This window comes from Solanum stenotomum, chromosome 1, assembly GCF_019186545.1.
Source record: "Solanum stenotomum isolate F172 chromosome 1, ASM1918654v1, whole genome shotgun sequence".
NCBI lineage: Eukaryota > Viridiplantae > Streptophyta > Magnoliopsida > Solanales > Solanaceae > Solanum > Solanum stenotomum.
Window position 1 is genome coordinate 92,840,113 of NC_064282.1, and position 20,877 is coordinate 92,860,989.

Here is a 20,877-nt window from a genome sequence, read left to right on the forward strand (position 1 = left end):
TCAGCCACATTAGCCTCCACCTCACTGTTTTCACTCATAACATTACTTTGTCTCCTCAATGAGAACCTTGTCCTCAAGGTTTGATATATGAGGAGCACAGTTAGTTATTTTCAAAGGAGTAATTTGTTGTGTTGGGCTGCCCACGCAACGTCTTAGGGCAGAAACATGAAAATAAAATGAATCTGGGCCGCCTCTGATAATTCTCACTTGTAAGCAGCTTCTTCAACTCGTTTGAGAATCTAAAAAGGCCTAAAGAACGTCTATCCAACTTGTGAGAAGGCAACTCCCTGAGAGAAGTCTAACGATAAGGTTTTAATTTGACATCGACCCACATGCTAACGGAAAAGCTGACCTCCGTGAGCTTGCTATCGACGAATTTCTTCATGTGAACTCGAGCATTACTAAGATTCTGTGAGCAAGGTCAAAACCTCATCACGCTGCACTAAATAGGCTTTGACTAAGTCACTGGAGGTACTCCTCAAGATGTAACGTGCAACTATAGGTGGTTCACGCCCATACAAAGCCTGAAAAAGGGTCATGCCTGCAGAATATTGATAGGAGGTGTTGTATGTAAACTCCATGAAAGGAAAGTAATTACAGCAGCATTTCAGAGAGAAATTGAGAGAAGAGAAGAAAGCATGTATTGAATGAATTAATCTGTTACATTGAATGTAGACATAATGCTCTATATATAAGCAACAGTCTTAACTAACTCTTTTGTACCTAACTATATGACAACTCACTGTTTCTAACAAACTCAACCTATTAGCTAACTAATTAACCATACAACTTTTAGCTAACTAACTAACCATACAACTTGTTAATCATTCTAACACTCCTCCTCAAGCTTATGGTTGAAAAATATTCTTCATTCCAAGTTGACTTAACAACTGATTATGTTGTGCCTTTCCCAGACTCTTTGTGAGTAGATCAGCCAGCTGTTGTTTAATATTTATATGCTCAGTCTTCAACATGCCTTGACAAATCCTTTCCCTCACAAAATGACAATCAATGTCTATGTGTTTTGTTCTTTCATGAAAGATAGGATTAGTAGCAATCTGTATGGCTGCCTTACTGTCACACACCATATTCACAGGTAGATTCACATTGATGCCTAGTTCCTTGTACAAACCTATCAACCAAGTTACCTCAGCTGCACATGCAACCATGCTTCTAAATTCAGCTTCAGCTGAACTTCTGGACATTGTTTCTTGTTTCTTGGACTTCCAGGAGATTAATCCTCCTCCAAACTTTACTAGATAACCAGTGACCGACTTTCTAGTTTCCAAACATGATCCCCAACCAGAGTCACAATAAGCAATGAGTTGAGTAGTTTGTTCTGCTGGCATCAGCAATCCCAAACCAGGAGCTTGTTTGATGTACCTCACAACCCTTAGTGCTGCTTCCATATGTGACTGTTTTTGGCAATGCATAAATTGACTCAGTACATGTGCACTAAAAGCAAGATCAGGCCTAGTCATAGAAAGGTATAGCAACCTGCCTACTAGTCTCTGGTACTTTGTAGGATTTGTAAGAAGGGTATCATTTTCAGGTTGTGTATGCTTGATATGTTCATCATACTGAATAGAAGTAAGCTTTTGATTCATCTCTAATGGTGTACATGCAGGTTTGGCTCCCCCTAGTCCTGATTCAGACACCAACTCTAGTGCATATTTCCTTTGTGTCATAAGTATACCTTGACTTGATCTTGAGAATTCAATTCCCAGAAAGAACTTAAGCTCACCTAGATCTTTCATTTTAAACCTTTTCTGAATGTCTTGTCTAGTACTGCACAACTGTTGGTGGTGATTAGTTCCAGTAATTAATAGATCATCCACATATACTAACACAACCACAGTATCATTATTAACCTGTTTTGTGAATAAGGAATAATCATAATGACTTTGACTGAATCCCATCTGCACTAATGCCTCAGTTAGCTTAATATTCCATTGTCTTGGTGCCTGTTTCAGACCATACAATGACTTATGTAGTTTGCAGACCTTATGACACTTTCCCTGTCTAGCAAACCCACTAGGTATCTCCATATACACTTCCTCCTGTAAATCACCATTGAGGAAAGCATTGTGTACTTCCATTTGATAGATGTACCAGTCCCTAGATGCAGCAAGCGCAACTACTGATCGAACTGTCACCATCTTTGCAACTGGACTGAAGGTCTCACCATAATCTAGACCTTCCTTCTGACTAAAACCTTTAGCTACAAGCCTGGCCTTAAGTTGTTCAACTTCTCCTAATGCTAGGAATTTAATTTTGTAAACCCATTTACACCCAATAGGTTTCTTGCTAGATGGTAAGTCCACAATACTCCATGTATTATTACTCTGCAGTGCAGCCATCTCCAATTCCATGGCCTTTACCCAAGCAGGATTAGCAGCAGCTTCTTGAAATGTGGTTGGCTCAGATATAACTGAATAGGCCTGGAGAATCTGCCTATAACTTGGAGACAAACTAGAATAGGAAACATGATCAGTAAGAGGATATGTACAAGCATGACTTTTAGGTGGAGTCACAAAATCCTGCAACCAAAGAGGTGGTCTGCTTGACCTGGTAGATCTTCTAACTGGCACAACTACATGAGATGAAACTGAAGGCATGGATTCAGTAGTATCAGAAGAGGCAGGAACAAAGATATCATTTACAAGGACCTCAAATGCTGGAGAGGGAAGCTCAGATGAGCATGAAGCAGAGTCAGGACATGAGGAACTGAGCTCAACCACAGGAAATATAGGATTAGAGGAGGCATGCATGTCTCTGAATGGGAACATATGTTCCTGAAATACCACATGTCGGTTAACAAAGAAAATGTGATCATGAATGTCATAGAGAATGTAGCCCTTTTGAGTGGAAGAATAACCCATAAACACAGCAGGAATAGCCCTGGAAGAAAATTTGTCACTGATCTTGTGACTGGCAGCAAAATACAAACAGCCAAACACTCTGAGATGTGACAAGGAAGGAGGATGTAAATATAACTTTTCATATGGAGTTTTGTGAGCAAGTACTTTAGAGGGAAGCCTGTTCAGAATGTAGACAGACACACATTCACCCCAATATTTAAGAGGAACCGAAGCTTGAAACCTTAAGGCCCTAGCCATGTTCAAAATGGTTCGATGTTTCCTCTCAGCAATACCATTTTGCTGAGGGGTATATACACACGAACTCTGATGTGTAATGCCCATATCACTTAGTAAAGATTGTACCTCAGTGTTAAAGAACTCACCACCATTATCAGTTCTTAAAGTTTTCACACTGGTAGAGAACAAATTCTGCACATTTTTGAGAAAATGTTTAAGTACAACCACAGTTTCAGCTTTAGATGTGATCAAAAAAATCCATGTATACCTACTATAATCATCCACAATTGTAACAAAAAACCTTTTCTTATTATGAGTGGGCACTCTATAAGGTCCCCAAAGATCACAATGCAATAATTCACATACATGTTTGGACAGATGAGTACTATGAGTAAAGAGAAGCTTTGTATGTTTAGCTAGAGGACATACAGTGCAATGAAAAGTATCCTTACTTCTTAACGAACTAATAGCATCATGCTTCTTGATAACATCAACAGGAGCATGACCTAACCTTTTGTGCCATACATCTATAGACTCAGAGTTTGTAACTGAGTTAACAGAACTAACAGAAGACTTGACAGTAGACTCAATAGAATGAACAGGACTGCTACTCCTATTGACCAGCTGTTTTGGAGCTTGACTTGGTCCTTCATGTAGGATATAGAGTCCATGCTCTTCTTTACCAATCCTCTTCACCTAACCAGTGTAAAGGTCCTGAAACACACAAAAGTCAGGGAAGAAACCAACCATGCATGGCAACTCTTTAGTGATCTTGGACACAGACAATAGATTAAAGTTGAAGTCACGCAAGAATAAGACATTAGAAACAGGTTGGTTGTCAAGAACACAAATGTTTCCAACATGTGACACAACTGCAACTTTACTATTGGGCAAGTGAACCTTATTTGCAGCATGAGCAGGAGATACCTTAGCATTGTCTAAGCTGTCCAGGGTGAATGTTATATGATGTGTTGCTCTAGTGTCTATGATCCATTTTCTACCTTTATAAGTACAAAAGAAAGCTTTAAGAGAACTACTTGCATCAGCTGCAGAAGCTACATTAGCAGATGGTTCCACTGCATTGTCACCAACAGGTTTAGACAACAGTTGTAATATCTGATGGTATTGGTCCTGAGTGAAGAAAGCACCAGGATGTGAACCTGCAGTTGTGCCTCCAGCGTTCTGATTATTAGTACCTCTAACCTCTTGCCCAAGGTCAACTTGATTAGCATACATAGGCTTTCTCTTTGACTGGAAATCAGCTGGATATCCAATAATTTTGTAGCACTGGTTCTTTGAGTGGCCTTTACACCCACAGTGTTCACATACAAGAAAATTCTTCCTAGCCTTGTAGCCAGCTCCAGAGGTACCACTTCCAGATGTACTATTGTTGGTAGCATTATATCCCCCTCCTCCTCCAGAGCCAGTAGTAGTCCCTCCATTATAACCATTACTAGAAGAGGAACCAGCATAGGTACCAGGTCCTTTTGATGTACTAGCACTAGTACTGTAAGTGCTATTTTTTCTAGAGTACATAGCAGTGCCCTCTATTACCCCTGAACTGGCAGAATTCACCAAGTTCCTTTGACTCTCTTGATCAATTAGAAGAGCATAGGCTTTGTTTAGTGTAGGAATAGGACTCATCATGAGGATCTGACTCCTAGGAGGAGAATAGGACTCATTTAACCCCATGAGAAACTGTAATAATCTCTGATAATCACAATGCTCACCAAATTTCTTTGATTCAAGACATAGACAACTGGGACAAGGCATGAGAGCATCATATTCATCCCAGAGATCTCTTAGTCATGAGTGATAATCGGCAATAGACAGTGTACCCTGAACTAGAGTATGGATCTCTCTATGCAGTTGAAAAATTCTAGAACCATTCACTTTATCAAATCTTTTTCTTAGATCTAACCAAACCTTTCGTGCATCAGAAGCATACACAACAGAGCTAACGAGACCAGGTCGAACAACATTCATTATCCAACTCAATACTACAGCGTTACACTTCTCCCACTGATCATGTAATACAGGCTCAAACATAGACTTAGGAAATCTGCCATCAACAAATCCTAGTTTGCTACGACCTACTAAGCCAATTCTAAAGGATCGACTCCATAGAGCATAATTCTCTGATCCGGTCAATTGTAAAGAGATGAGAGAACTACCTAGAGTTTCAGTATGCTGAAGAAACAAAGGATGATTATGATCAATCACTGGAAACAAAGTATGACTCGAAGTGCCATTACCAGTACTGTCAGTGTTTGCCGATGGAACTCCATCTACTGCCATTGCTACTTCCTTGAATTGGAGATGTCTCCTTTCGACAACAGTCTTAACTAACTCTTTTGTACCTAACTATATGACAACTCACTGTTTCTAACAAACTCAGCCTATTAGCTAACTAATTAACCATACAGCTTGTTAATCATTCTAACACCTGTTATACCTGCCAATTCATTTTTTTCTAACCAACTTCATCAATTACAGGGTTTTTTGGTGTCTCCTCCGGTTTGAAAGTTGTAGCTTTAAGTAGTGTTTTGCTTTACACCTTCAAAATTTAGTGGAAGAGCTCAACTCAATATACTGCTTTTTATGATTGTGTATATTCATTTTTGTGAAATTAAAGTAGAAGAGACATACATGTTAAGCTAAAATGACTTGTTAATTACATGCAATAGTAGATTTATCTTATGCTATGTCACGTTTAATATTATCTTCTTTTTGTGACAAAATATATATTATCTTATTTTGTTCTCGAAGTAGGCCACATTAGATGTACGCATGCCGTGTGTGGTGGTTGTATTTTTGACAGTGGCGGATCCAGGATTTTACGGCTATGAATGCTCACTATTTTTAACATAAACTTGTATCAACCAAAGAGCATAATTGCGAGCTAAAATTCTTCAACATAGGTGTTATTTTTTTTTTCAATTCAATGCAAAAAACAATCGGAATCATTGGATTGGTTCAAGAAAAAAAGAAGGAGAAATAATATACCTTCACATATAATTGTAATTACCAAAAAGGCCAACCAGCGAGAAGGAGGATTTTTTCGCTTTTGAATTGGAGAACTGAAGTGAAGGTGCTAAAACAATTTATTATTTTTCCTTCCCTTTTCATTCTTCCTAATTAGACTAATGAGAAAGAAGAGTTAATAGACATGGAAGATCATGACTGTTTATATTTTTGGGAGACTAAGTCGCATAATAGACATGAATAGTGATCGATTCAAGATTTTAAGATCGTGGTTACTTTTTAAGCTATCAATCATAAAATATAAATGTACAAATTTAATACTTGTCATAAGAAAGACAATTATATTTAATTATGATACAAAAAAAAAATCAATAAGAAAAACTAGAAAAAAAATTAAGCTGCAAAAAGGAGTTTTGTAAAAAAAGAAAAGAAGCTGAATTTTAAATAAAAGCATTGTCCCTACAGGGAATTGAACCCAGGCAACAATAATGACCCTCAACACCCACTTACAACCATCACACCAAATAAGCCATTTGTTCACTAGGTGTAACATCTCGCAGATTGAAATAACTAGGAAGAAGTCAAGAATTGGAAATAGTGATTTTTGAAAATAATGAAAATTTGGAAATTTGTTTAAGTTAAGAATGAGTTTTGGTCAACTTCAAACGACCAAAACTCCTAGATCAAGATCAAGATGAGTTAGGTGTGTTTCTAGATACCGTAGAAAATATTGTTCAATTATCTTTCCAACGCCTCTGAGTTTGCGTGATTCCTAGTTCGTATGAGTGAGATATGCCCTTTGGAAGTTGGGCTGTTTGGATAAGGAAAGTCCAATCCTGATTTTGGAAGGGTTGTTTGGTCATTTCTTTACCCTATAATTTAAATTTCGTTTTTTGGTAATTANCTCAGAGCGCCAGGGATGCCAGTTCTTCCCATTCTTCCCCCATCTTTCCGTACTAATTCCTTAGCAACGTACGTATGTTTTCCAGTTGATTCCAACACTCTAAGGTACATCTAAACATCATGAAATTATCCATAAACATGAGATCATGAACCTTGAATCCATAATTCAATTCAAGGAAAGTTTTCAAAAGTCTTTCGCAAACGTTTTAACTTTGTCTTAAGACTTAAGTTTCAAGTTGACTAAAGAGTTAAGCGTTAAGTTCATTTCTTCAAAGATTATACGGGAACTAAGTATTCCCAAAAGTTAGAAATGTTTTCACATTTGAGCAAGAAAGGGAACACCGATTTCAAGAGAGCTTTTAAGCTAAGTTTTGGGTAATTATCTCAAACCAAAGAAAGAAGTTTTGTTCTTAAGACATATGAGCTAAGTATATTTTGAGAGTAGTTGAGCACCGATATGGGGATGCGAGTTCATAATAACTCAAGTCTCATAAACCATGTAGCCATAAAGAATTCTAGAAAATAGTATGAATTCGTTTTTATAAAACAATCAGTGAAATAAATAATTTGACTGGAGAATAAGAAGAAAAAGAGAAGAAAAAAATGGGAGAGGGGTTCAACTTGACGTGGAGGGTAGGGTGAGTGTGGGAGGTGAAGATCAAAAAGAAAGAAAATGGAGGGATGTATCACTTGAAAATGGGGTGGAAGATGAAGTGAAATTTAAGATGAAATCAAAATTAAAATAAGTCAAAAAGTAAGAGAGATAAAGAAAAAACTTAAAATGAGAAAAAAATACATTTTAATTAAATTAACACGTGTCATATAATGATTGGTGTGTGAACACACTTGCTTCTTAAAATATGGGGTTGATAAAAAAAATGATATAATAATATCTGTTCAAAATTGTTTAGTGAGGTAATAGGACAGTTGCAAAGTTAAAGTATCTTTTCGAAAATTCAGGACAACTTTAGTGGTGACTTATGTCTTCTATTCTCTTTCTTAGTTGAACGATAATGATAGTTTAAATAGAAAAATGAAACAAGTTATAGTTGAAGTTGTTTTAATACATAAATATATGATAGTTTATAGATCCATGTGGACCCACATGTATAAGTCGGGGTGCATATATACCGGTTAACTTNAAAATTAAAATAAGTCAAAAAGTAAGAGAGAGATAAAGAAAAAACTTAAAATGAGAAAAAAAAATACATTTTAATTAAATTAACATGTGTCATATAATGATTGGTGTGTGAACACACTTGCTTCTTAAAATCTGGGGTTGATCGAAAAATGATATAATAATATCTGTTCAAAATTGTTTAGTGGGGTAATAGGATGATTGCAAAGTTAAAGTATCTTTTCGAAAATTCAGGACAACTTTAGTGGTGACTTGTGTCTTCTATTCTCTTTCTTAGTTGAACGATGATGATAGTTAAATAGAAAAATGAAACAAGTTATAGTTGGAGTTGTTTTAATACATAAATATATGATAGTTTATAGATCCATGTGGACCCACATGTATAAGTCGGGGTGTACATATACCTGTTAACTTCAAAAAAATTATGTTTATATATATATATATATATATATTTATGATTTTGAGAAACTGACATTTAAGTAACAATGCATCCTATAGAGAGCTCAGAAGTGCACCTTCGACTGTTGTTTTAAGCCAATGCACCCCATCAGTGCGACCAGGGGTCGATCCCAGCCAGAACCCCATTTCACTGTTTTTATTGGTATATTTTTTGGATTCAAAGAGCTTATTTATAAAGTCAAAATTGTGAGGTACGAAATTTGAAGAACTCATGACTATTCAATATAACAAATCCACCTTGATTATTGAGCTATCACACACAATTATTTTAAGAAAGCTAAAGTCTATATATTACCTGAAAGGCATAAGCTCATATTATAACAAAGTAAAATTTAGGTATTAGCTTAGAGCTCATATTTGATCAACATATTTGATATTTCAGGTTTGTTCCCTTAATCGTCATTAAGATAATATAGGTGCACCCACACTACAGTCTTCAAATTTAGAGTTTGTCTTTAATAGTTCAAATAGTAAAATAGAAAAAAACTTATAATTAAAATATAAAACTCGCAGAAAAACAATATTTATAAAATCAATTGAATATCCATGTCAGCCAAGAGATATATTACATTGGGTGTCTCGATGCACGAGTAGATCACGTGAGGAAGATGTTAGTTAAGTTGGTTATTCAAGAATAATGAATGTGATGACACCGAAGCCCACTCTTTGCCCTCCCAACTTTTTCTTATCATTTCCTCCAAAAAAAAAAAAAAAATAATCCTTCTTTCTCTTTTCAATTCTTCCATAAATGATAAAGTTTATGAACCCTAAGAAAGAAATTTAGAAGTTGAAGAAGGATCAAGAGAGAAAAATAGAATCCAAGATTTCACTAATTACTAGGTAAAATGTTTTAATTCAGACAAAGATACTCAGTTTCTTACTTATTGGTAAATAATTTTTTTCGTTTGGGGGTTAATATTAGATTCTTGATTCACTAATTAGGTGAAATGTTTTAATCCAGATAAATTCCACCAAAAAATTTCATTTTCTTGGTTTTTTTATCAATAGGGTTCCATTTTTCTTGGTTTAATCTTGAATAGTTTCACTTATTAGATAAGATGTTTTAATTTAAGATAAATATCAAGATCAACATGTATTTTTTTAATTGATAATTAGTGTTTGCTTTTGAGACGATGGTCTATCAGAAATAACCTTTCTAACCCCCACAAAAGGATAAGCTCTGGGTACATTCTACATCCTAGAGCTTATTGAGGGATTACACGAGGTATGTTGTTGTTTTTGTTGTTGGTTATTAGTGTCTGCCTAAACCTTTGATTTTTTAAGTTAATTTAGTTAACATTAATCTTGTTGATAACATGTGATTTCTATTTTTTATTTTATTTTAGAGAAGCTTTTTGTTGGGAGGTTTATAGATTCAGCTTGGGGGAAATGGTTGAAAGGAATAGCCGAGACCGCCCCGGTAATATATAAGGAAGGCATTGACAACAAACTGTTGTTAGTATTAGGTAATGACTCTGTATTACTGGATTCGCGTATTATCTTATTCTTCAATTCTTACTATTGCCTGTTGCTTCTTTGCTTTGTTCATGTTGCTATTTACTGTCGTTATTTTAATCTTTCTGTCCTGCTTTGATTAAACTCCTTTGAGCCGAGGATCTACGGAAAACAACCTCTTTACCCCCAGAAAGGTAAGGGTAAGGTCTAGGTCTCTACGTACATCGATCTTACCCTCCTCGGACCCTTGTTGTTGTTAATGACTCTGTATTACTGATTATTTTCGTTTCTAAAATAACTCACTCTTTTGTTAGACATCTGATTTCATTGCAGTAAATATGAATAAATGATGGAATTAACATGGACTTAGCTAAGATTAGGACACAATGGAAGCGAAAGATCCATCTCGGAGATATTAATCAGTTGGATTGAGTGCTAAATTGCTAATTGTTGTTGTTTCACTTACATTTAGTCCAGTTTGTTTGTTTGATTAAAGACTTTTATGTAAGTGTAGGATTTAGTTAACCTCTAGTTCAATAGCATCTTAAATTTTGCAATAATACGACAGATTGTTTCTCAGTACTGAAATGATATGGAATTCATATATCCGACCCCAATTTATTTAGGATTGAGAAGCAACTGATTGAACATAGAAAAAAGTTTATAGAATAAGCAGATAAGCGTTATGAGATGTTTCTGTCGTTACTTTGTTTCACTTTCTAGAAAGGTAGCATGGTACAGCAAGAAATAGAAAAAGACAACATATTAGTAATATATAATGGAAAAAAAAACCAGCTCGGTGCATGAAGCATCTCTCGTTCATACAAAGTCCAGGGAAGGGCTGCACCCAGGGGTTTATGCGATGTAGGAAGCCTACTCTACCCGAAGCATCAGCGATTGATTCCACGGCTCAAGCCTGTAATCTATATATAGGTCACTTGGAGACAACTTTAGTGTTGCTCCAAGACTCCGCTTCGGAACACATTAACTTGTCTAACCTGATTTTTTGTTAGACAGCAGTCCAGTCTAAGAGGCCGAATAAACGTCTATACTTTCTCCCATGGGTTTTTCTTAACAAAGTTCACTTTCAAGTGCATTCTATCAAGTCCTGGATCAAAATTTTCATTTTTGTTGCTTTATGGTCATCAACATTTGGCCTAAATCTTAGATCTTTGGGTAAATTCACAATTATGATTCTTGTTGCTCATCGTCATTTGTTGATTTCGTTCTGTCTTCCCCTTTAGAGAAACTTTTAGTAGGTGGTTGTAGATTCTGACTTGGCCAAAGGGTGAAATTTGTGGTTCCACTTCCAGCAATTTTCATTTGAGGCAGCTCCATTTGTAGGAAATAATAATACTTAATGGTGTTTGCATTAGTTAATGATTCTATGTTATTACAGATCATTGTATGGAGATGATGTCCGTTTCATAAATGACTTTTGTTCGTTGGTATTTTTGCTAATGAAGTTCACTGTCCATGTAGAGGTGTATTCCGCTTTTGTACAATTAAGTCTACAAGCCTTAGAGTTAAATCTGTTAAGTTTGAATCCTAGATCCGCCTTCATTTCCATGTGCATTCTATTTTCAACTGACGTAGGAGAAGGCAACCATCGAGACTCAGGAGGTACTTCTTTGCATGATATGTTGCTCTTTGTGAGTGTTGCATTGCTTCCTCAAACAATAACTTAATCTCATCAGTGGTGTAGACACATGTAGTGGAGGGTGGCCAGTCAAACACTCTTCGTCGAAAAGTTATACTGTATAGAAAATTTCATGAAGTATATAGGTCAATTTTTTTTTTTTCATATGTATATATTAAATCTTGGACCCTTAACGAAATTTCTGGCTTCACCAGTAATATCATCTTTAATCTTTTTCATATATTTACATTGACTGGACATTGTTTGTGCATCTAAACAAGTTGATGGTTTCTACAGGTGATTTTTAGCTTTAACAGTCATGAGCCCTAAATCTGGAAGTGGAAACCGTAACCATTCTCGAATAGATGCAGTGGTAACCAAAAGTGAAACTGAGGCCAAGTCATCAACAATCTTTCTCCAGGATTCTAAACAGGAGAGTAAAAGTAGAGAAAGCTCAGATTCTATCTTAAATGATAGTGTTTCAGGGTCAAGTAAAAGTTCAGAACTTTCCTATTCCACGTTTTCATCCTCGTCCGGTTATTCCTCTGATGATTTCATACTAATGAATCCAAAAATAGCATCCAACTCTATCTCATCAAATGTACCATCTTCTAAATTTCCTCCGGACTCCAAACCTTTATCTCAAGCGGACTACAATCATTTGAAACTGAATACATCAACAAGCTCCACCTCACAGGTTTCAGACGTCACTGATGAATCGTTATTGCCAACCGTGTCAATTACAAAATCTCCTTTTATCCAAGTGATGGACAGACAAGGAGGTTATGATCCCAACAGAGTTCCATCTTCAATTTTCGAAAGCAAATCCTCCACACCTAAAGAATGGAGTGCTGCCTCTGAAGAGTCATTATTTAGTATCAATGTCAGTCTTTCGAGGAAGTCAGCAGAACTACGCATGTGTGTGGAATCGGAAACATGTGAAGAAATTAGTAAGTCTGGGAAGCTAATCAGTAGACACTCATCACCTGTAAAAGGAGGAGAACATACGGAAAAGAGTTCTGTATTTGATACAGAAAGGGGCGTGATTGATCGAAGCAACCTTATTGAAGCAGGAAGTCAACATAAATCAATTAAGAAACAACCACATTTTGAAGAGGAAATAAAGTTAAGAGGGAACAGAGATTATTCAACTGCCATTAGTCATTCCGAAGGGAATGGAGGATTTAGAGACTCCTACAACCATTTCAATGGTAATGATACGGCTTTACCTTTTTCGATGTGAGTACCAGTTCCTATCTTTTTTTTCTAATATCATCTGCATTTAGCATATGTACATGTTCTTCTCTTTTCTTTTCCATGTCACTGGTAACGTGCTGCTTCATTAATAATTACGCGGTTGTGCATTAGAGTTCATCTAACTTGTCATTCGTATAAACGTGTTTGAGTCTCATGTCTTCAACTTAAATGCTTTACATTAAAGATTATTGGTGATCTTATTTCTTCCCAGATATATGGAGCTTGCAATCATGCATTTTTGTGTTCACGGAATATATTTTTGTTTATTGCAGAGATAGAAAGTCCACCGAACCTCTTTGCCATCCTGCTTATTACAAAAAAAAGAAGTCCAGATGGTCGTCATGCTTCTCTTCCTGTTTTAGCTGTGGATCGTGTTGCTCTGGATGTCCAAGCTGTTCCTATAAGTGCTCAGGTTGCTTCTCTTGTAAATGGTCAAGCTTGAAATGTTGTTCTTGTAAGTGGCCAAGCTGGAAATGTTGTTCTTGTAAGTGGTCAAGCTGGACATGTTGTTCTTGTAAGTGGTCAAGCTGGACATGTTGTTCTTGTAAGTGGTTAAGTTGCTCTTGTTGTTGCCGTAAGTGGTCGAGAAAACAGGGTTGCTGCTGCAAATGATCAAGCAACTACTTTTATTGTCCAACCTAGCCTTGTGACAGAGTCAGAATTTTTGTTAAAGAGGTTCATCGTCTATATATACATAAAAAAGATTTTGACCTTGTATATAAGTGTGATTTTTCGGCCAAAGGGGTTTATTCTGCCCAAGCAAAAGTAAAGCTAAAGGCGGGTAACTACTTTGGTCGAACTATGCATATGCATATATACTTCTTTTTTCAAAATGTATACATATAGTAGAATCACACTTGTTCTGAATGAGTTGTCTGACTCTAGATCCTGGATTCCCCTTTGTGGCCCAAATGCACTTCAAGTGTTCAACGTCAGGACTTTCACTAAGGGGATTCAACATATAAAAAGGTAGACACATGAAGAAGTGAAGGGGATTCAAATGAGTATGTATACATAAAAAATAGTTTTGACCTTGTATATACAATGTAATGTTTCTAGAGAAAATGATTCGGATAAACCCCTTGCGCTCCTCTATCTTTGCCTCTGGCTTCATGATAACCAATCACAGGACAACATTCAATTTCTTGTGTTCATATTTTTAGGTGATTGGGTATAGAGGATATATCAATTTTGAATTAAGTTGGGAAGCATGTAAATTATTCAATTGTTCCAATTTGTTTGACAATTTTCCAGGTGTATATTCTTAAATTATGCTCCTTAATAAGTCAGATTTGGCATATATCAATTGTAATTTTTGACTGAGCATGCCTTCACTAGCTAATTTTGTATATTGAACAAGTTTCTCTTCTCAAACATATATAAACCATTCATGTTGAAAGTCTTCTCTCTCATTCAACATACCAACAAGGCATAATACATACACATGTCCTTTAATTTGATGTCATCTGATATCTATACCCTCTAACTTCAAGTGTGCACAAGTATGTATTTAAACTTGAACAGAGTTGAACAAGTAAACACACACATCCTACTTGGCGTCCTACGTGGCAATTCACGTCCTACGTGTATTATGCCACACGAAACGAGTGTGTGTACTTGTTGAACTTCATACAATCTTAAGTAAGTGCATACTTGTGCACACCAAAAGTTGAAGAGCATAGATACCTGCAAAAGACATAGTTATGTATTATGCCTACGGGGAAAATAGGAGGTAATAACAGGGTAAATTCATTAGAGAGTACTCCACAACGAGCTGTCAAAGCACGTTAATCAGTCAATCTTCAATACCATAAGCTGAGCAGTACAAGTTACAACCATGGGGATTTCATGGGCATATTTCTCTCAAAATCAAGCTACCAAAAGAAGCAATAATAGATCATCATCACAGTCTAATTCCTCCTCCATGTTTTTCTAACTCAACAAGTTAACACGGGTATGACACCCAAAGTGAAGAGTCCGAGCTACTTAGCTTGCCAACTGCTGCATAAACTCCTCATCAGCTGCACAGACCTGAAAACCTATGTCATGAAGGAAAAACTACTTCTGTAACTAATGCAGCACATAATAAATTTGTAGAAGTATCTCCAAATTAAGTTAAGAGTTATGCCATTTTTTGCATATCATTCACATCCTTAAACTCACCGTGGTAAATCGTGGCTCAGCACAGGCAGAGACAAGGTGGAGAATCAATAGACGAAACTCATTGTTGATACGTACATTGCCCACTAATGAGCTCCTGTCAATAGCAGAAGGAAGAAAGAAAACACAAATTAATGACAACAAAATTTTTATTAGTTTTCGAAGAAGAGACTTTGTATCTCATAAAAGGAGAGTAAAAACAAGGCATGAGGTATATATACCGAAATTCCTGGGCTTTTGGGAAAGAGCTGCAATGTTTCTGAATATTAGAAATGTGACCTTTGTTTCTTAGAAGAGGAGCAACTGGCTTCATTGGTCACAGTAGAGTCGTCATATTTGCTCTTTCGTGTCCTAATGCAAAGATTTTTATACAACAAACGAAATCCATAATCCCTTATATCTCCAGAGAACGATAATATAATGCGCCCATAGTCATTTGGTGTTTTTCCATTTGCTTTTGATGTATCCCATAAGCCAGCAAAAGGTACAAAGAAAAAATGAATTACGGAATCAGGTGAGTATTCACATACAAGAGAACTACTGTCGGGCTCCAGTAAGTCTAGTCTCAAGGTCATCCACAACTTCGAATCATAACACAAGGGAATCAAGTGAGTTGTCATTGTCACATACATTAACCTGCCAGTATAACATATAGCAAATCCCAAGAAGTTATCAGCTACATACCAATTTTCAGGCAAATTGACTAATCCACTTTTACCAGTTCCCCGACGGTGGAACCAAGTTGGGATTGTCAGTGTCCTACTTGTGAACAATCTTAGTGACAACGAATCTGAAGCAGAGATGTCATGTTGCGATGATGAGATATTCTGAAACAACGAATTACAGATCGAAGACTTGCTCCAATCTGCATATATTGTATCTAATTGCTCTGGGAATTCTGGCAGCTGTTTAAGCTTCTTACAATGTGATAAGTTCAAGGATCGAAGAGAACCAAGTTGGGCTATGCTTCGAGGCAAATGATGGAAGTTATTTCTACCGAGATACAACCTTTTCAAAGAGCGTAAGCATCCAATGTCTTCTGGAAGTCCTCCGTCTATTATATTGCAGCAACCAAGATTCAGAATTTCTAATGAGTGTAACCCTTCATTCACTTGAGGGAACACAAAGTACACTCCATCTTCTGATTCTTTTTTTGCAAAAGTTAAGAACTTAAGCTTGTTTAAGCGGATGATGGAAGACGGAGGACGTGAAATTAGAGTATGGCTGGCATGAAGCTCCTCCAAGTTTTCTAAATCGCCTATCTCTTCTGGCAAGCTTTCAAGTTTTGAGCAGTAGGATACATCTAGCTTCATCAAAACTTTCAATTTACAAACGCTACTCGGAAGAGCTACAAGGCTTTTCATATCACTCAAATCTAACACTCTAAGACGAGCTTGGTGCTGAATAATAGATGATGGTAGTTCCCTTATCCATGTGAATCGCATGCGAATCTCTAGCTCTAGCTTCATTTTTCCAAGGAATTCTGGAAATTTCTCTAAACTAGAGCAACCTACTAGATCCAGAGATTTCACAGATTCCACATTAACTCGTGGAAACCTCTCAAGTTTTTCACAATGATACAAATCTAACTCGATTAGTTTTTTGGAACATCCCAGGGAATGGTGAACCTCTTTAAGACTTGTACATCTCCTCAGATTCAGATATTCCAAATTTGGCATCCCTGTGAAATCTGGTGTTTGAATCAAGCTTTTGGAGCAGCTAAGATCTAGCTTTTGTAGGGACGGCAAAAACACCTATTTCAAACACAGAAAGAGATTGTTTAATTCACACCCTTCGATTATAAGAGTCATTGTGGGAGATTAGAAATTATTTTATTTTCATTTTTATATGGAAATTACATGTTCAGAAACTCTAATAACACAAGTTTAGGTCTACACAGAATAAAACACACCAAGTTTATGAGACTTTTTAGCATTATACCAAATTAGAAACGGTACCTTTCTTTCGGTCCATAAATCATGCAACGAACTCCACTTGAGATCAAGATGAACAAGCCTCTGGGGTTCAAAATTTTCGGGCAATGACTTCCAAGGAAATTCATGCCAGACAAACCAACACAAGTTGTTGGGCAGGTACTCAATGGAGCCATCATGACAATTGGAGTCGTGGAGAACATCTTCTCGATCAATCGGAGAGATGAAGCTACATATGTGTAATATCCTAAGCCTTTTCATATTATTCATTGCCTCTTTGCTAAAGCATAGCTTTTGAATAAAAGTAAAGCAGATTCCCTCCACTGCCATGGTCCCCTGGTAAAAGGATCACAAGTCAACAAATCATAACTTCAGATGTCTTGTACAATCGCTCACTAATCATGTCATGATAACATAAGATAACAGGATCGGTCAGCTTTAATTAAAAATGGCTACTTGACGAATTAGCAAGCAACGTTAGGCCAACTAAAATGGTATACTTGCAAGACTATGAAGCAACAACAACAACATACCCAGTGAAATCCTACTAGGTGCGGTCTGGGGAGGGTAGAGTGTACGCAGACCTCCTTACCACTACTTCATGGAGATAGAGAGACTGTTTCGGAAAGACCCTCGGCTCAAGTGTATCAAACCCAAGTAGAGGAAGATGAAAACAATTAAGAATATGAAGCAAGAGGAGCAAATAATTGGAGTTGACTGCCCTATATATCTTTTGAATATGAAAACTAGAAATTGGATAGTAGTGTATTGTTTAGCCTACTTACCATTGTCAACCATCACTTCTTTGACATCTTCAGTTTTCCATAGTCTGCTACGTTCCCCTGGATGCTTTTGCATTTTCACTATATATTGACCCATATCTTGTATTAAGTCATGCATTTGAATCTTATTATGATCAGAGATGAACACAAGAGATTTGTCGATTAGGACACTCAATCCATATTCAGCTGGAAAATCACAACTCTCGAGGATTTGCATGACTTTTTCCTTTTCTTTTCCTCGGAAGAAACATGCAATATCTAGAAATATCTCTTGCTCATTGGGCTCCAACCCATCATAACTTATTTTGAGGTTTTCAATAATTTCTGAACCAGAGTTTTCCCTTATTCGGTCGAGAGCACTTCTCCACACAATTATATCCTTCTTGTATAATAAAGAACCCCACACTTTCAGGGCTAAAGGATGACCTTTAGCATGACTTACTATCTCCAACGTTAGATTTTCGAAACACTCATCTGGAACATTTTCCATGAAAGCATATTGATTGAACAGTTTAATCGCATCACGATCAAGCAGTGTCTCCACTTCATGTAGTACACTATTCCTTATCAAACGCTTGTCTCTAGTAGTTGCAATAATCCTACTACCCTTGCCAAACCAACAAAGATCCCCTGCTAGGTAATCCAACTGGTCTCTGTGATCAATGTCATCAAGCACAAGTAAAACCTTCTTAAACTGAAATCTACGAGCCATCAGGCTCCTACCCTCCTCCTTATTATTCACGCAATTTTCTTTTTCCCCTAACAATTTAGAGAGAAGGATATTTTGCAGAGAGTACATTCTATGTTTGTTTTCTTTAATATCCTCAAGAAAACAAGCATCTTTAAATTTGCTCGACGAGAGTTTATTATAAATAGCATTTGCTATTGTCGTTTTACCTACTCCTCCCATTCCACAGATCCACACAATCCGAACATCATCAATTTCCATCTCTAGTAGGGATTCTACTTTTTCTATTTGAGTATCTATTCCCACGACTTTGTGCGAATAAGATACTGAAGTCTTGCATTTGGAAGAAATGTCATCAACAATACGCTCAATACAATCTGATTCAACCCTGCGAAAGGACAATGCACAATTGTAGTTTCACAATAATTATGATAAAAAGGATTATGCACGTAAACCAAACTCTTCATTTGGTTGGGAACTAATTATCCCATCACTATACTATAAATGGTGGGATAAGTTATCCCAAACATGTCAACCAAACAAGACATCAAAGTTTTATCCCCGGACTATTTTTTTATCCCAGGACTATTTATTCTTATCCCTCACACCAAACATGCAAGTTTGACTCATTTTTGAGGTACAAATTCTTTGTTATATAGAGTAGAATATAATTATGAGTGTATCTATCGTTTAACTTACCCGTTAGGGAATACATATCCTTTTAGATTTGCGGCAACAGTTAGGGCAGTCCTCCATCTTTGCACCTTCTGCATCCCCTCATCATCATCCTTATACTTCAATTCATGTTTGGCAAAAGTTTCTGCAAAGCTCTTACTTTGGTATCGAACATCTGTTGCATCCACACCATAGAAGACAGGTATGATTGTTTTTTCATTTTCTTCATTCGCGCATTCCATGATCTTCACTAGTTCATCCAAACACCACCTTGATGTAGCATAATTCTTTGAGAAAATGACAAGGGCAACTTGAGAGTCTTTGATAGCTTTCGAGAGTTCTTTTGGGATCGAATCACCATGCTCTAGTCTTTTATTATCTTGAAAAGTGATTATTCCCCTCCTTGTCAAGCGTTCGTACAAGTAACCTGCAATTGTATCACGAGTATCTTCTCCTCTAAAACTTAAGAAGACATCGTACTTCCATCGAGGACAATAGTGTGAATTACTCACATAAGAAGAAATTGATGCCATGACTCAAGTTAACTTGTAAAAATTGAGAAGAAAGATAAGAAGTTTTTGAATATATTGTGGATGTGGTAAGAGATAAAATTGAAAAGTTTCAATTGAGATGGGGTCTACTCCAGTGGAATTATTGCAATTGGACCAGTCAACTGTTACATTGTCATTGAATATTATTCATCCATTATAAGTAATACTCCCTTGATTTAAAAAAGAATGATCTAGTTTGACTTACAAGGAGTTTAACAAAATAAAGAAGATTTTTAACTAAAAAGAAAAGGAGGTTATTCTTTTTTAAACGGATGGAGTAACAAATTTCTCTTTGAACTGTAATAGAAATCGAGGTAGATCTAAGATTTAAATTTGTACCAAATAAATTTTAAACCCCTATAATTACATGTACTTGTTTGAGGAGGGGTTCGAATGAACATGGCCCCTAGATTCGCCCCTGATTATAGAAAACCCACAGAGCTCCAAATTCCATAGTAGATGAGCAAAAAATTTCACCCATGAATATCCAGAATATAAAACCCATTAAGAATTGAGTTCAACATCTATTTATAGAGAGAATAATTTTAATCATTAAATACTCTTTCTGTTTCTTTCTTTTTAAAATGTCATGTTACGATTTTCGAGAGTTAGTTTGATTGACTTTTAAAGATAAATTAGATTACATTAGTTCAATATTTTAAAATAAATTTTAAATATATCGAAATATTATACGAAAGTACTATAAATTGCAACTTTTCTCATATTAATATCATGAAAAAGTACATTTTAAAATGTTAATCAAAATTCATATCGATTGATTCTCGAAAAGAAAATCATGACAACTAAAAAGGATCGAAAGAAGTATTAAAACAGATATCAAATAAAATACCTTACCTTTTGGGGAAGAAGATGGTTAAATATTGGGGAGACCTTTGCTGCTGGGTCGCTGTTCGTCTTCCCTTTTCTCAACTTATTATTACTTTTTTTTTTGAATGTTTAAAATCTTAAAATATTCTTAAATTATTTATATTTTGTTAATTTAATACTTGAATTGTGGAATATCGTTATATTACAAATGACTATGAGGTATTGTTTTTTGTTATAAATAATCATGGGCTATTGTTGTTACCTTTACACAGCCAAAGACCTAGTTGTTGTGGAGTTAGGAATTTGACGAAGGATATGAAAATTT

At 36.1% G+C, this 20,877-nt stretch overlaps 2 protein-coding genes across 2 annotated transcripts; one reads left to right on the plus strand and one right to left on the minus strand.

Moving 5' to 3' along the window:
* The first annotated feature begins 11,996 nt into the window (after nt 1-11,996).
* LOC125877354 (uncharacterized serine-rich protein C215.13-like) lies at nt 11,997-13,682 on the plus strand. Its single transcript, XM_049558677.1, has 2 exons — nt 11,997-12,916; nt 13,207-13,682. The coding sequence occupies exons 1-2, from the start codon at nt 11,997-11,999 to the stop codon at nt 13,544-13,546; spliced, it is 1,260 nt and encodes a 419-aa protein (XP_049414634.1). The 3' UTR covers nt 13,547-13,682.
* Nucleotides 13,683-14,483: 801 nt separating this feature from the next.
* On the minus strand, nt 14,484-19,742 carry LOC125853726 (TMV resistance protein N-like). The gene is made up of 6 exons (XM_049533462.1): nt 19,198-19,742; nt 17,819-18,886; nt 17,053-17,371; nt 15,316-16,848; nt 15,098-15,191; nt 14,484-14,973 (listed from the first exon to the last, which is right to left on the minus strand). The coding sequence occupies exons 1-4, from the start codon at nt 19,704-19,706 to the stop codon at nt 15,361-15,363; spliced, it is 3,384 nt and encodes a 1,127-aa protein (XP_049389419.1). The 5' UTR covers nt 19,707-19,742; the 3' UTR covers nt 14,484-14,973; nt 15,098-15,191; nt 15,316-15,360.
* Between the last annotated feature and the right edge of the window lie 1,135 nt (nt 19,743-20,877).

Coding starts and splice junctions, on each gene's coding strand:
- LOC125877354 (XM_049558677.1), top strand. CDS start 11,997: ATGAGCCCTAAATCTGGAAGTGGAAACCGTAACCATTCTCGAATAGAT. Junction 12,917..13,206: donor ACGGCTTTACCTTTTTCGAT/GTGAGTACCAGT, acceptor TGTTTATTGCAG/AGATAGAAAGTCCACCGAAC.
- LOC125853726 (XM_049533462.1), bottom strand. CDS start 19,706: ATGGCATCAATTTCTTCTTATGTGAGTAATTCACACTATTGTCCTCGA. Junction 17,372..17,818: donor GTCAAAGAAGTGATGGTTGA/CAATGGTAAGTA, acceptor CTTGTGATCCTT/TTACCAGGGGACCATGGCAG. Junction 16,849..17,052: donor ATTTATGGACCGAAAGAAAG/GTACCGTTTCTA, acceptor TGTTTGAAATAG/GTGTTTTTGCCGTCCCTACA.